A 16,624-nucleotide genomic window follows, 5' to 3' on the forward strand; every position below is an offset into this window, starting at 1 on the left:
AACCAACATGGCTTCCCAAACCACACTGGAGCTGCCCTTCCAGCCCGACCTCCATCTGACCGAGGTGATGCGCCAGAGGGTCCAGTCTCTGCAGCAGCGCGGCGGAAAGCGGCAGGACGGTGAGGACGGTCTCCTCCGACCCCACAAGGCCGTTTACCACCTAGACTTCTCCCTGCATGCTTTGCACTTCACCCCTGGGGCGTGTGGCTGGCACGTCCGGGCCGCCTCACTGTGATTGCCACCTCGCAGCTCTGGACGCCTGACCTCACCCACTTGATGACTCTCACTCTGGCCTGCTCGCCTCCCTACCACTGAGGAAGTACAGTTCCCGCGCAGCCCAGTCAAAACTGTTCGCTGCTCTGGCCCCCCAATGGTGGAACAAACTCCCTCACGACGCCAGGACAGCGGAGTCAATCACCACCTTCCGGAGACACCTGAAACCCCACCTCTTTCAGGAATACCTAGGATAGGATAAAGTAATCCTTCTCACCCCCCCCCCCTTAAAAGATTTAGATGCACTATTGTAAAGTGGCTGTTCCACTGGATGTCTTAAGGTGAACGCACCAATTTGTAAGTCGCTCTGGATAAGAGCGTCTGCTAAATGACTTAAATGTAAATGTAAATGATGAACCGCCAGCTACTGGACCCAGCGGGGTGTTCTGGCGAGCCGAGGGCTATGGCGACGACACGCCTGTGCACCACTACGAGGCCGACGGCCAGGAGTTTGGTGAGCGGATTGCTGATTTAGAAAAGGTGAGGAAGACAATGTACTTCCTGCTGGCGTTTGAGGAAGGTGTTGGTCCCGGCGTCTTTGAATGTTCCATCAGTTTCCAGGTGGGCCAGAAGTGAAGACTGCAGGAGGAAATGGCGGCGGGAAGGCAAGGTACAAGGCAGCTATTTTGGAAATGTTTTCTTTAGTCATCTGGCATTATGTGCAAGTGCTTTCATCATGTTTTTCCATTACCATCCTTCCTTGTCGGAGCACAATTTAGTTTTTCCTTTCAAACTTCACACTGTCATTTTCTAAATACAGTATAATATTTCTCCTTAATTAGGAAGTAAAGTTCGGGTTAGGGCAGGGGTCACAATTTGGCGGCCTGTGAGACAAATGGCCGATTTAATGTGGCCTACAGTAGTTGGTACTTGTAACCACAGGGGAAAGGACACATGAACCGAGCGACCAGAGGGACCACAACCCTTCACGTCCTCTGGGGTGGAAGAAGGATAACATCTCAACACCACCACTCCCTTGTCTCAATTGCTTCCTTCCTTCAACTCTCATCCATCTCTTTTTTTTCCTGTCTTCCGTTTTAACATGGTACGACCAGCATCAAAACATAACAGAACCTTGTTTTGGATTGCAATATGTCCTTTTCTACTGTCTACTTTAGGTAGGTTTTCCATAGGGATTCAGGTACTTGTATCTGATCAAAACAACAGAGCATTTTGATGTCTGATGTTGAAATTACTATGAAGGATACAGCGTTTAGAGCCATACTGTAGAGTCAGTCGAGTCTAGAGATGTGATTATTCATTACTTGTAATGTTTGTTTGATACCATAACATGACTAAAGCAACTAATTAGAGAATGACTACTTGTAGGTCATTTATGTGCTGTTGAAATGGACTACTGATCTGAGTAAATCTTAACAAAAGACAAAACGATTCTCTCCATGGCATTTCTAACAGACTAGCAATACAACGTCAGCTCTGATGTTTTTCTATTACAAATTGTGTGTGTGTGTGCGCTGTGATTGTGTGTATGTGTGCATGACTGTCTGTTTGCATGTGTGTACTATCGAATTTCATTTTCTCTACTGCCGTCTGACAAAAGAGCAGGCTCGTCACAGATGACCTGACCTTGAGGGGGTTCCGGCTGTGTGTGGAGTCGTTCTCCTCCCACCTGAGGTGGCAGGCAGCAGAGAGGGATGCTGTACTGTAGTGTGGCAGCACAAACATAATACCCTAGCGGATAACAGGGTCCTATTAATTACACAACAAATGGAAGGAAACAGCCGGAAAACAGCCAAAACTCGTCCAAGAAGAAACACTTTGGTTTTGGTTTTCTGGTGCAATTTATTTGGTGCTCTCTGGTGTGCCCTAATGAACAAGACCCAGACTGGCTTCCTATTACCTCATCCATCTCCGTCTGGCCCCTGCCCGGATGACAAACGAGCACGGGGGGGTGGTTGTCCTCCGTAGGAGAAAGCCTCCACATAAAGACGGGTAGTGGAGAGCAAAAGATGGAGGGGAAGGGAGAGAGAGAATATGTAGGAGAGAGACAGAAAGAAAGAGAGAGAGAGGAGAGAGATGGGCGGCACCCACACCCACTCATCCACTCATCCACCCACTCATCACAGAGGCACAAATTAATGCCTGAAATCACTACCCACCAGTTAGATCGAATGTCTCACTCTTTGCAGTTGACTACTTTTCTCCAAAATAAATCTCATCTCCATTCCTTCTGTCAGTAATGACAATGTGGAACTGAAATGCAGTAGCAGCAGAGTACAGTGACAGTCTCTTGAGTCTCAATTAAGCGAATGGCCTGCAGTCTTAAGTGTGTAATTATCAATCTGATCGCGTCTCCACTGTCCTTCTCTTCCTTATTCAATAATATCAGCTCACAGTCATACTTTTTCCCTCTCATACTTACAGTTGCCTCTCACACACACACCGCACCAACACTAATTAGCTAGGCCTGTGCACATACCAGGATCCTAGGGGATCTACCTCTTAGTTGTTGTATGCATCACTGCACCGTGCCAGGTGTCACTAAACCATCAATGCACTGCTTCCATCACATTCAGACTGCCATGGGTCACACACACACACACACACACACACACACACACACACACACACACACACACACACACACACACACACACACACACACACACACACAGGAAATCAACATATGGAATCAAGGTCTGTGATCCACAAATCAAAGTTCTTCTGGATGCAACACGCTTACAAATATTGTCTGGGAATCCGACCTGCAGACTAGGTCTCCCATAGGACGCATGGAGGCTCTTCTAGGCGTGAATATATTTTAAATGCCTAATATTGGCCTAATGGCCAAGGAGAAAGTCCAAATAATAATGTACAGTTGAAGTCGGAAGTTTACATACACTTAGGTTGGAGTCATTAAAACGTCAAGGTATTGGAGTGGCCATCACAAAGCCCTGACCTCAACCCCATAGAAAATTTGAGGGAAGAACTGAAAAAGCATGTGCGAGCAAGGAGGCCTACAAACCTGACTTAGTTACACCAGCTCTGTCAGGGGGAATGGGACAAAATCCACCCAACTTATTGTGGGAAGCTTGTGGAAGGCTACCCGAAACGTTTGACCCAAGTTAAACAATTTAAAGGCAATGCTACCAAATACTAATTGAGTGTATGTAAACTTCTGACTCACTGGAAATGTGATGAAATAAATAATTCTCTCTTCTATTATTCTGACATTTCACATTCTTAAAATAAAATGGTGATCCTAACTGACCTAAGACAGGGAATGTTTACTTGGATTACATGTCAGGAATTGTGAAAAACTGAGTTTAAAAGTATTTGGCTAAGGTGTATGTAAACTACCGACTTCAACTGTACAATACCAGCCAAACGTTTGGACACACCTACTCATTCCAATGTTTTTCTTTATTTGTACTAGTTTCTACATTGTAGAATAATAACAAAGACATCAAAACTATGAAATGACACATATGGAATCATGTAGAACCCCAAAAAGTATTAATCAAAATGATTTAATATTTGAGATTCTTCAAAGTAGCCACCCTTTGACTTGATGACAGCTTTGCACACTCTTGGCATTCTCTCCACATTCATGGTAGACACCTGGAATTAATTTCAATTAACAAGTGTGCCTTGTTAAAAGTTAATTTGTGGAACTTTCCTTCTTAATGCGTTTGAGTCAATCAGTTGTGTTGTGACAAAGGTAGTGGTGGTAAACAGCAGATTGCCCTATTTGGTAAAAGAACAAGTCCATATTATGGCAAGAACATCTCAAATATGCAAAGAGAAATGACAGTCCACCATTACTTTAAGATATGAAGGTCAGTCAATATGTCATTTGGTTTGCACTTACTGGGTCTATCATTTGTTTTTCAACAGGACAATGACTCAACACACCTCCAGGCTGTGTAAGGGCTATTTGACCAAGAAAGAGAGTGATGGAGTATTGCATCAGATGACCTGGCCTCCACAATCACCTGACTTCAAACCAATTGAGATGGTTTGATTCCATGTGTGTTATTTCATAGTTTTGGTGTCTTCACTATTATTCTACAATGTAGAAAATAGCAAAAATAAAGAAAAACCCTTGAATGAGTAGGTGTGTCCAAACTTTTGACTGGAACTGTGCATATTGATCTGTCTCTGTCCAGCCCACCTCTCTCTGCCATTTTCCACCTTAAAGCTTAAGAGGGCTATTTTACAAACTCACAAACGCACATGCGCAAACACACACACACTCTTTTCATTTCCAATATTCACTCCCAATATCTGCTGGGTGGATTGGCTAGCCTGTAAAATAAATAGCCTATTGATCCATCGGTCTCCCTACAGGGTAAGAAATAATGGTGTCATGGCTTTTTCCCACATTTTGTTACGTTACAGGGTTATCCTAAAATATATCAAGTGGTTTTTCCCCCTCTTCAAACTATATCCCCTAATGACAAAGCAAAAGCTGTTTTTTAGAAATAAAAAACTGAAATATCACATTTACATAAGTATTCAGACACCTTACTCAGTACTTTGTTGATGTACCTTTGGCAGTGATTACAGCCTCAAGTCTTCTTGGGAATGACGCTACAAGCTTGGCACACCTGTATTTGGGAAGTTTCTCCAAATCTTCTCTGCAAATCCTCTGAAGCTCTGTCAGGTTGGATGGGGAGAGTCGCTGAACAGCTTTTTTCGGGTCTCTCCAGAGATGTTTGACCGGGTTCAAGTCCGGGCTCTGGCTGGGCCAGTCAAGGACATTCAGAGACTTGTCCCGAAGCCACTCCTGCATTGTCTTGGCTGTGTGCTTGGGATCGTTGTCCTGTTGGAAGCTGAACCTTCGCCCCAGTCTGAGGTTCTGAGAGATCTTGAGCAGGTTTTCATCAAGGATCTCTCTGTACTTTGCTCCGTTAATCTTTCCCTCGATCCTGACTAGTTTCTCAGTCCCTGTCGCTAAAAATCATCCCCACAGCATGATGCTGCCACCACCATGCTTCACTGTAGGGATGGTGCCAGGTTTCCTCCAGATGTGACGCTTGGCATTCAGGCCAAAGAGTTCAATCTTGGATTCATCAGACCAGAGAATCTTGTTTCTCATGGTCAGAGTCCTTTAGGTGCCTTTTGGCAAACTCCAAGCGGGCTGTCATTGGCCTTTTACTGAGGCCACGCTACCATAAAGGCCTGATTGGTGGGGGGCTGCAGAGATGGTTGTCCTTCTGGAAGGTTCTCCCATCTCCACAGAGGAACTATGGAGCTCTGTCAGAGTGACCATTGTGTCCTTGGTCATCTCCCTGACAAAGCCCTTTTCCCCAATTGCTCATGTTTGGCCGGGCGGTCAGCTCTAGAAAGAGTCTTGGTGGTTCCAAACTTCTTCCATTTAAGAATGATGGAGGGCACTGTGTTCTTGGGGACCTTAAATGTGGCGGAATTGCAGATTCAGACGGGACTAAAATTACGGATACAGTGATTGGTGCTTGTGCACATAATTAAATTACCTGAACTCCCACAATAAAAATCCCATCCGAATAGGGCTAAGGGCTTAAGTTGTTATTAACACGTAAAAGCCTTCATAATGTCTTATAACAAAGCGTAAGCCCTATTTGGACAGGATACGTTTTACAAGGGGAGCTCAGGTAATGTAATTATGTCCACGAGCACAAATCACTACATCCATCATTTTTGTCCCAGCCGAATCTTTCATGTCAGTAATTTTTTATTGCCAAATATGTCAGTTGATTAAATGTCTTCAAAGGCTACAGTTCATGATTCTTATTGATAAGCATTATTATTTTGACATTCTCTGAACTATAGACCATATGGCCAATACTAAGTTGAAATATCTTCACGCCTTACATATACACTGCTCAAGAAAATAAAGGGAACACTTAAACAACACAATGTAACTCCAAGTCATTCACACTTCTGTGAAATCAAACTGTCCACTTAGGAAGCAACACTGATTGACAATATATTTCACATGCTGTTGTGCAAATGGAATAGACAACAGGTGGAAATTATAGGCAATTAGCAAGACACCCCCAATAAAGGAGTGGTTCTGCAGGTGGTAACCACAGACCACTTCCCAGTTCCCATGCTTCCTGGCTGATGTTTTGGTCACTTTTGAATGCTGGCGGTGCTTTCACTCTAGTGGTAGCATGAGACAGAGTCTACAACCCACACAAGTGGCTCAGGTAGTGCAGCTCATCCAGGATGGCACATCAATGCGAGCTGTGGCAAGAAGGTTTGCTGTGTCTGTCAGCGTAGTGTCCAGAGCATGGAGGCGCTACCAGGAGACAGGCCAGTACATCAGGAGACGTGGAGGAGACCTTAGGAGGGCAACAACCCAGCAGCAGGACCGCTACCTCTGCCGATGTGCAAGAATGAGCAGGAGGAACACTGCCAGAGCCCTGCAAAATGACCTCCAGCAGGCCATAAATGTGCATGTGTCTGCTCAAATGGTCAGAAACAGACTCCATGAGGGTGGTATGAGGGCCCGACGTCCACAGGTGGGGGTTGTGCTACAGCCCAACACCGTGCAGGACGTTTTTCATTTGCCAGAGAACACCAAGATTGGCAAATTCGCCACTGGCGCCCTGTGCTCTTCACAGATGAAAGCAGGTTCACACTAAGCACGTGACAGACGTGACAGAGTCTGGAGACGCTGTGGAGAACGTTCTGCTGCCTGCAACATCCTCCAGCATGACCGGTTTGGCGGTGGGTCAGTTATGGTGTGGGGTGGCATTTCTTTGGGGGGCCACACAGCCCTCCATGTGCTCACCAGAGGTAGCCTGACTGCCATTAAGTACCGAGATGAGATCCTCAGACCCCTTGTGAGACTATATGCTGGTGCAGTTGGCCCTGGGTTCCTCCTAAAGCAAGACAATGCTAGACCTCATGTGGCTGGAGTGTGTCAGCAGTTCCTGCAAGAGGAAGGCATTGATGCTATGGACTGGCCCACCCGTTCCCCAGACCTGAATCCAATTGAGCACATCTGGGACATCATGTCTCGCTCCATCCACCAACGCCACGTTGCACCACAGGCTGTCCAGGAGTTGGCGGATGCTTTAGTCCAGGTCTGGGAGGAGATCCCTCAGGAGACCATCCGCCACCTCATCAGGAGCATGCCCAGGCGTTGTAGGGAGGTCATACAGGCACGTGGAGGCCACACACACTACTGAGCCTCATTTTGACTTGTTTTAAGGACATTACATCAATGTTGGATCAGCCTGTAGTGTGGTTTTCCACTCTAATTTTGAGTGTGACTCCAAATCCAGACCTCCATGGGTTGATAAATTTGATTTCCATTGATATTTTTTGTGTGATTTTGAAATGTTGTGATTTTTTCTTTACATAGTTGAATGTGCTGACAACAAAATCACACAAAAATTATCAATGGAAATCTGAATATTTCATTCATTCAGATCTAGGATGTGTTATTTTAGTGTTCCCTTTATTTTTTTGAGCAGTGTATTTTGAATGACAAAAAAATAATAACGGGGCAGTTTGGTAAAGCAAATTTTGTCCGAATCTTCCACTGGAAAAACGGACATGCTGGGGTAATAATTACATAACCGATGTATAGTACTAGTCCTGTGCCAATAGGGCTTTAGAACTGTATTATGGTACACACATCCAGAAGGTGTAGGATATTAATAAAAATATGTCATGAAAGAATGCTAGATACTCGCACATTCATTATTGTAACACAACCGAGTAGACCAGCAAAGTCTACCATGATACTCTACCTAAACCCCAGTCAGAGACGGCGTTATAAGCGTGGTAGAGTACTCCAACTCTGCTGAGAGTGTTCTAGAGAGGTGTTGATGTGGCCTAATGATGCCTCTGGTAAGATGTGCTTTCCCCTGTTCACCCCTTCTTCACCAGGTAATCTGGCCTAATGGGTACACTCGTACGTGGGTACAGTCATGGCACACACGCACATACACACACAGCCTTCCACGCCCACACTTACTTTGGACCACAGGGACTCTCTGGAGGCCAGGCTGGAGCACGCCGCCACAAACCAGCAGTTTCCCAACTGGCCCTGGTGCAGGTCGTGCGCACTGATCCCATCCACAAACAGGTGAGGGTCCTCACAGAGCTCCTACACAGAGACAGAAGAGAATGAGAGAGAGGGAAGGAAGGAAGGAAGGAAGGAAGGAAGGAAGGAAGGAAGGAAGGAAGGAAGGAAGGAAGGAAGGAAGGAAGGAAGGAAGGAAGGAAGGAAGGAAGGAAGGAAGGAGGGAGAAATAGAAAGGTTACATGAGGCCTAGGGACCAAAAAATATATGGGTAGAAAGAGAGAGAAAGAAAGAGAGAAAGAGAGAGAGAAAGAGAGAAAGAAAGAGAGAGAGAAAAAGAAAGAAAGAAAGAAAGAAAGAAAGAAAGAAAGAAAGAAAGAAAGAGAGAGAGAGAGAGAGAGAGAGAGAGAGAGAGAGAGAGAGAGAGAGAGAGAGAGAGAGAGACTTTGACTTTTGGTCTTTCTTTATTGAAACATTCTCAATTCATTTAAAACTCACCCCCCCCACTCCTAAAATAAAAAAATAAAAATATATCCTGTACAAATCACCATACACAAAAAACCTCTCCTACAACCGTATATCCAAAACATCTTCCCCAGCAATACAGACAGCCCCCCCAACACACCATATCTCCTCAAACATCTCCACACATTTGATCATTTTATAGAACTCAAACTCAACCCTAAGGCGCGCAGAGACCATCCCATTAAACAGTAGTAAAGGGTCTGTTATCCCCCACCTTGACCCTGTTCCTCCTTGTTAGCCAAATAGCTAACTTTGCCTGAGCAAACAGAAAATTCAACAAAACACATTTTTCTTTCTCCTTACTCGAATACCTGTATCCCATTATAAACATCCCAACAGCAAAAACCACCCCAACCTGTCACACAGACATTCCAACAGAGACATTAATGGCATTAACCTGGTGCACACAGAAAACACATGAATTACAGTTTCTTTCATTTGACAGAAAGGACACCCCTGCCCAATTCCCGGATCAACCCGTGCCAACCAGCTGTTAGTGGCCAGGGCTCCATGAAGAACCCTCCACTGGAGGTCCCCTGACCTCTTTGGTACTGGGGGTTTGTAGAGCGCCCTCCATCTAAAACCCACCATACTCTCCGCCCCACATACCCCCTGCCACTGATGTGCCTTCACTCCTGTTAGGCTTCTAATGCTCCTAACCTTAACACAGAGGTTGTAGAGGGCTTTACCTCCCACCCCCTCAAACTCCCCCAGGCTCGGAGTGTTAAAATCTAACAAGTCCTCCAGACCCCCTGCCAGTCTCCAGTCTCTGCCGTCACCTGCAGTGGCGGGAACATTGGTGGCCCCTCTCCCTTTGGCCTCTCAAACACCCCCTTACCGGCTCAGACAGTGCCTCCTGGACCTCCTCCAGGAATCTCTCCAGCAGCCTAAGAGACGTTATTCCTGTTTGTTGCGCCAAGACCTCCGGGTTTTCCACCCCTCCTCTCCCAGCATTCTCAGGACACCCAGCCTTTGTAAACCCCCTGCCATCAGTTGCCTCTGCAGGTTGGCCGACTGAACCGATCTCAAAGGGATGGCTGGGTTGTGGAAGATAGGCTCCTCCCACACCCACTGCCCAGGCTCCACACCCCCTTCTCGTGTGGGTCTTAGCAGCTGCCAGGCCCTCAGCACCGCAGAGTAAAACTCTGAGAGACCTGCTGTACTCAGCCTCTCCAGCTTCATGAGGAACAGCTGCCGGTCCAACCCTAATCCGCCAGCTCTCCTCAGCAGCGCATGCTGGTTCCCTCCAGCCAACATCAGTGTGGTACAGCAGTCTCTGCACCGCCTTTAGTCGGAAAGCAGCCATCCTGCTCTCCAGTTCCACCAGGCCCTGTCCTCCTTCGTGTACGGTCATGTACAAAACTGCTGCCTTCAGCCAGTGATGTCCCGACCAAAAGAAGTCCACCAGCTTGCGTTGCAGGTCTGCAAGCAGACCGGCGGGGGGTTGAGGACAGCCAGTGTATGCCACAAGGAAGATGCCACCAGGTTGTTGATTATCAGCACCCTCCCTCTATATGACACTTGGGACAGGAGCCACCTCCACCTGGCCAGTCTTGACACCACTGCCTGTGACAGCCCCTCCCAGTTCTTGCTGACCCACCTCTCCGAGCCCAGGTACACCCCCAACACTTTAAGCCCTTCACAACCCCACTGCAAACCCCTGGAAGCAGAGGAGGAGCCCTATCCCCCCCATGCCCCACATAACAGAGCTTTGCTCTTTCCCCAGTTTACCTTAGCTGATGAAGCTCCCTCGTACACCTTCAGACTGGTCTCTAGTTCCTGCATATCTTGCCCATCCCTGACCATCACAGAAACATCATCTGCATATGCTGAGACTGCTATTCCTGTCACCACATCCATGCCTGTCCAGCACACTCCCCGCAGTCTCCTGCGTAGCAGTCCTAAAAAAGGCTCAATGGCTAGTGTGTACAGCTGCCCAGATAGAGGGCATCCTTGTCTAATCCCCCGTCTCACCCAGACTGGCCTACTGAGCCCCCTCCCACCTTAACCATACATGACGCCCCAGCATACAACAGCTTCACACAGGTCACAAAACTCTTCCCAAACCCAAACACAGACATCACATTAAACAGATACTCATGATCCACTCTATCAAAAGCCTTCTCTTGATCTAAAGAGACCAGTCCAAAGTTCACATTAGAACCTCTCGACAAGTCCAACATGTCCCTAATCAAGAACAAGTTGTCCGTGATTGAGCGTCCCGGTACACAATATGTCTGGTCCTTGTGTATTATAGAGTCCAGATGGGACTTCAGTCTGTTAGAGAGGACCTTGGCAAAAATCTTGTAGTCCGCACAGAGTAATGCCACAGGCCTCCAGTTCTTAAGTTCACACAAGTCCCCTTTTTTGGGCAGGAGAGTCAGAGCCGCCCGACGGCAGCTCATCGGCAACTCTCCTACCCCGACGCATTCACGCAACACGCAAAAGAAATCCTGTCCAATTGTTCCCCAGAATTTTTGTAAAATTCCACTGGAAGTCCATCGACCCCGGGTGCACGACCGGGGGACATCTGGGTTACTGCCTCTGCCAGTTCATGTGACAACAGAGGAATGTCCATTTCATCCCTCTGTGCCCGAGAGAGCTTAGGAGTCCTTCGAACAAGACCTGAGCACACATAGGATCACACATTTCTGCCCTATACAATTCAGTATAAAACTCCACAGTCCGCTCCCGCATCTCCCCCACCACAGAGGTCACCCTCCCATCAGACAGCCGTAGACAATGCATACCCTTGGCTTCACTGCTCTGTCTTTCCAAACCAAAGAAGAAGGAGCTGGGAGCATCCATCTCCTTGAGCATGGAGAACCTAGCTCTTACAAGTGCTCCCTTTGCTTTAACCTGGAAAAAACTGCCCAGGTCCCTACGTAACGGCTAAGTTAGCCTGGAGGCCTACATTGCCTTGCCCCACCATCTCTACCTCCATCTCACTAATACACCGCTCTAGTTCCCCAATACTCTCCTAGCCTCTGAGGATGAGAGAGCTGTGTACTGTTGACAGAAAAGCCGAATTTGCACTTTCCCCACATCCCACCATTGACTCAGAGACTCATACTCCTCTCTTCGCTGCCCCCATCTTTCCCAAAAAGTCTGGAAACCTGAGCAAAAGGTGGCATCTTGTAAGAGCTTTACATTGAACTTCCAATAAGATGCCTGCCGGGGCCCTGGTGAAATAGACAGCCGAGCCATGGTTATGTGGTGATCCGAAAACCCCACTGGGAGAATGGTAGCACCCAGCAGCCTATTGCTCTGATTCCTGGACATGTAAAACGATCAAGTCGAGCTGCACTCACCCTAGCCCCAAAAACCTTCACCCACGTATACTGTCTTGTGTTTGGATGTTTAGTTCTCCAAACATCCACTAGGTCAAACTGATTAAAGATGTCCCTTAACACTCCCACTGACACTGAATGAGGCTCTTCCCCATTTCTGTCTTTTGTAAAATCCATTGTACAGTTCCAGTCACCTCCGATCACCAGCGTCTCCTCAGGCGCTACTTGTGAGAGTTCCTGTCTAAGACTCCCAAATAGAACCCCTCTTTCTCTCCCTGTGTTAGGCGCATACACATTTATAAAGACAAAAACCATGTTGTTAATTTCTGCTTTAACAACAAGCAACCTACCCCTACACACCTCCTTTGAGGAGCAAATTTTTACAGCCAGACCCGGTGCAAAAAGGACTGCCACCCCTGCACTAAGATTTGTCCCATGGCTCAACACACTTGCCCCTTTCCACCAGAGCCCCCAATCAACTTCATTCACCACATCACTATGAGTCTCCTGCAGAAACAACACCTGTACTTTTTTTGTTTTACATATTCACCCAACACACTCCTCTTTCCCGCATCTCTGGCGCCATTTATATTGAGCGAGCCTACCCGAAGAGTCTCCATAAGAAGTGGGAGAAAAGCCAGCAGAGAAATAGACCAATAGCAAAGCTCAAAAAGCCCCAGTGTCAGTAAGAAATTAAACATTTAAACAGTGTCTGAAGGTAAACCTTTACGCACTATTGTGACCCACTTCCTCAACCTAAACCGTTTCCTGGGTGAGAGGGCACCATGCCCCTCATTTCTCATAGCATGTTGTACTGATCTTACAAACTTTCTAGGATCAGGAAAAAAGTCTCAAGATTAACTTTTTTCCCCTTAGTCTCATTCAGGAACCTTGTCAGTTCTCTCAACGTGTACTTAGACCCCTCTGGTTGACTGGCTGTCAGCTCCGGGCCAATTGAAGAGGAGTCTGAAAAAAATAACTCCTCATCCTCTTCCTCAGACTCACTTTCCTCCTCTTCTCTATCTCCCACCCTGACCACCTGCCCTTTCTCTCTGTTTAGGGCCTCACCCACAGCAACAGGCAACATTTCCATGGTACCTTTATCCACATCCTTTTTCCTTTTCCTCTTGACACCCTCCTCCTCCCCCTAATCTCTTACACTTCCCCACTATACTCTCCTCATCCACTAGAATAACCTGACTAGACGCAGTATCATCTGCACCACCCTCTATAGCATGACTAGGGCCAGCCTCAGCTACACCACCCTCCATAGCATGACTAGGGCCAGCCTCAGCTACACCACCCTCCATAGCATGACTAGGCCCAGCATCATCTGCACCACCCTCCATAGCATGTCTAGGCCCAGCCTCAGCTACCCCACCATCTCTAGTCTGACTAGACCCAGCCTCTGCTTCTCCACCATCTCTAGCCTGACTAGCCCCTGCCTCATCTACACCACCATCTCTAGCCTGACTAGACCCAGCCTCATCTACACCACCATCTCTAGACTGACTAGGCCCAGCCTCTGCTGTCTGCATCTCCTTACCCCCTGCATTTTGACCTCGATTTCCCCACTTGCACCCTCACTCCGTCTATGGCCTTTATGTGGGCACGCAAAGCTCTTGTGCCCCAAATCCCCACATTCAAAACACCGTAGACTATCTGTGCTGGCAAAACCTGCATAGAGCCCCTCCCCATGCCTCACTTTGAAATGCACATTTAGCTGTTGTTCATTATTGTTCAGAAACATAAACACTTGCCTCCTGAATGAAACAACGTGCTTAACGGCATCTGCCTGAAAACCTGCTGACAGTACACGGAAACCGCTAGCAAACTTACCAAAACGACTCAGCTCTTTCCTAATTTGATCGTCCGTAATAAACGGAGGCAAATTTGCCACTACAACTCTTGTTGAAGGGGTAGAGAGAGGTGAAATTGACACCAACACATCTCTTACAAATATTCCGCTAGCAATTAGCCTACCGACCAAATTTGCCCTTTTCATGAACACAACCACAGCTTTGTTCATTCTAGAAGCAGAATGTATAAACTCAGCTCCTACCTGTTCACCGACCGCGAGCAGAACCTCCTCCACCTTAACTCCGTTCTCAGGAACACACCTGAATCCATGCTGTATCGACAGCGTCTCGTCCGCGCTAGGCTGAGAAGCCATTGCGCACACTACACCTTCCACCCCCCCGGAAAGTTACTCTGTCCTCTTCCACCCTAACTTTGAAAAAAAAACTTTGGATACCGCTAAAAACAAATATTGCATTAACCCTCCACCATAGAAAATAACATGTAAAGAAAAGAATCAAGAAAGTTAGTTAGGATAGAGCTTTCCACACCAAACACTCAAACTCCAAAAACACCCAGCATGCACCGAGAGAGAGAGAGAGAGAGAGAGAGGACAGATAGGTTTAGTGAGTTGCCAGGCCAGGCATGGCCCGGGACTCTTTAATTACTGCTCCTAATCAATGGGGATTTAGATGAGGCACGCTCCACTTCTATCCTTCACACACAACATGCCTTTACCGACACAGACAGGAGAGAGAGAGAGTACCATGGATTGAGCGAATGAAGTTGAGAGAGAGACAGACATACAGACAGACAGACAAGGAGGGAAAGAGAGAAAGAGTGAGGGAGGAGAGAGAGAGAGCACCCAGCCCCTGACAAGTGTCAGGTCTGGGAGGTGTTGTGGTGATTTATGGGTGAAGCAAGAGGAGGATCTACAGGGTCACAGCTTCATCTGGGCCGTGCTAACCTGAGCCCCACTCGAACAACCTCTTCACACAGACAGCACTACAACTACCCCACATAGAGCTACAACTACCCCAGCCCTACAACACAGACAGACAGCACTTAAACTAACCCACATAGAGCTACAAAATACAGACCAACAGACAGAATTAAAACTAACCCAAGGTGCCAGACTGGTTCTGCTTTAGCTGTGATAACAAAAGTTGCATGGTTGAAGAGCATACCGTTAAGCCATACTGGTAACTATTAACTAGCAAATATCTCTCTTAATGTGGGTCATGGAGACCCAGCTAATGCAGGAGTGACTGAAGCAGAGAAGACCTGAGTATGGAGATGCAGGCTACTAAGATTCCTTAGAGGATCCCAATAGTGATCTGCAGTCAATAGTGATGGATGGAAGACTGCAGGAATGACGTGGAGCGATATCACCTATATAGTTCACTACTTTTGAACGGGGTCGTTAGAGCTCTGGTCTGACGTAGTGCACTATATAGGGGGCATGGTACCATTTGGAGTGTGTTATTATCTACCTCTCCCTTTGGGTGGGATGTGTGGTTTCACACCCTCCAGGTGTGAGACAAGTGTTATTTTCAGCCAGTGTGTGTGTTGCTCCCCACCAACAGTGTGCGAACCTGCCATCCTGGTGCCATCCTGCTGACGTCCTGACGTCCTCCCTCTCTCTCTCTCGCATGGGAGTTTATCAAAACTTGACTCGTTTTCAAATTCTTTGTGGATCTGTGTAATCTGAGGGAAATATGTGTCTCTCATATGGTCATACATTTGGCAGGAGGTTAGGAAGTGCAGCTCAGTTTCCGTCTCATTTTGTAGGCAGTGTGCACATAGCCTGTCTTCCCTTGAGAACCAGGTCTGCCTATGGCGGCCTCTCTCAATAACAAGGCTATGCTCATTGAGTCTGTACATAGTCAAAGCTTTCGTTATTTTTTGGTCAGTCAGAGTGGTCAGGTATTCTGCCACTGTGTAGTCTCTATTTAGGGCCAAATATAATTCTAGTTTGCTAGTTTTTTGTTAATTTGTTCCAATGTGCATTATAATTATCTTTTGTTTTGTCATGATTTGGTTGGGTCTAATTGTGTTGCTGTCCTGTCCTGTGGGGTCTGTTTTGTGTTTGTGGACCAGCTTGATTAGGGGACTCTTCTCCAGGTTAATTTCTCTGTAGGTGATGGCTTTGGTATGGAAAGGTTGGGAATCACTTCCTTTTAGGTGGTGGTAGAATTTAAACGGCTCCTTTCTGGATTTTGATAATGAGCGGGTATCGGCCTAATTCTGCTCTGCATGCATTATTTGGTGTTTTACGTTGTAGACAGGGGATATTTTAGAAGAATTCTGTATGCAGAGTCTCAATTTGGTGTTTGCCCCATTTTGTGAATTCTTGTTTGGGGAGTGGACCCCAGACCTCACAACCATTAAAAGCAATGGGTTCTATAATTGATTCAAGTATTTTTAGCCAGATCCAAATTTGGACTCATCAGACTAAAGGACAAATTTCCACCAGTCTAATGTAATTTGGACTCATCAGACCAAAGGACACATTTCCAACGGTCTAATGTCCACTGCTCGTGTTTCTTGGCCCAAGCAATTCTCTTCTTATTGGTGTCCTTTAGTAGTGGTTTATTTGCCGCAATTCGACCATGAAGGCCTGATTTACACAGTCTCCTCTGAAGAGCTGATGTTGAGATGTGTCTGTTACTTGAACTCTGTGAAGCATTTATTTCAAATAAAATCAAATTTTATTTGTCACATACACATGGTTAGCAGATGTTAATGCGAGTGT

General features: G+C 46.7%; 1 protein-coding gene and 1 pseudogene across 1 annotated transcript in view; one reads left to right on the forward strand and one right to left on the reverse strand.

Annotated features, from left to right (window-relative positions):
* LOC115136054 (calpain-5-like) overlaps nt 1-16,624 on the reverse strand; it is a 75,853-nt gene that overhangs the window by 34,063 nt on the left and 25,166 nt on the right. Inside the window, exon 3 of the mRNA XM_029671424.2 lies at nt 8,210-8,341. Coding sequence (XP_029527284.2) covers nt 8,210-8,341 — 132 coding nt within the window. The remainder of the gene's footprint in view (nt 1-8,209; nt 8,342-16,624) is intronic.
* On the forward strand, nt 8-878 carry LOC115136067 (olfactory marker protein-like; annotated as a pseudogene).

This window comes from Oncorhynchus nerka, linkage group LG10 (assembly GCF_034236695.1).
Source record: "Oncorhynchus nerka isolate Pitt River linkage group LG10, Oner_Uvic_2.0, whole genome shotgun sequence".
Taxonomy (NCBI): Eukaryota; Metazoa; Chordata; class Actinopteri; order Salmoniformes; family Salmonidae; genus Oncorhynchus; species Oncorhynchus nerka.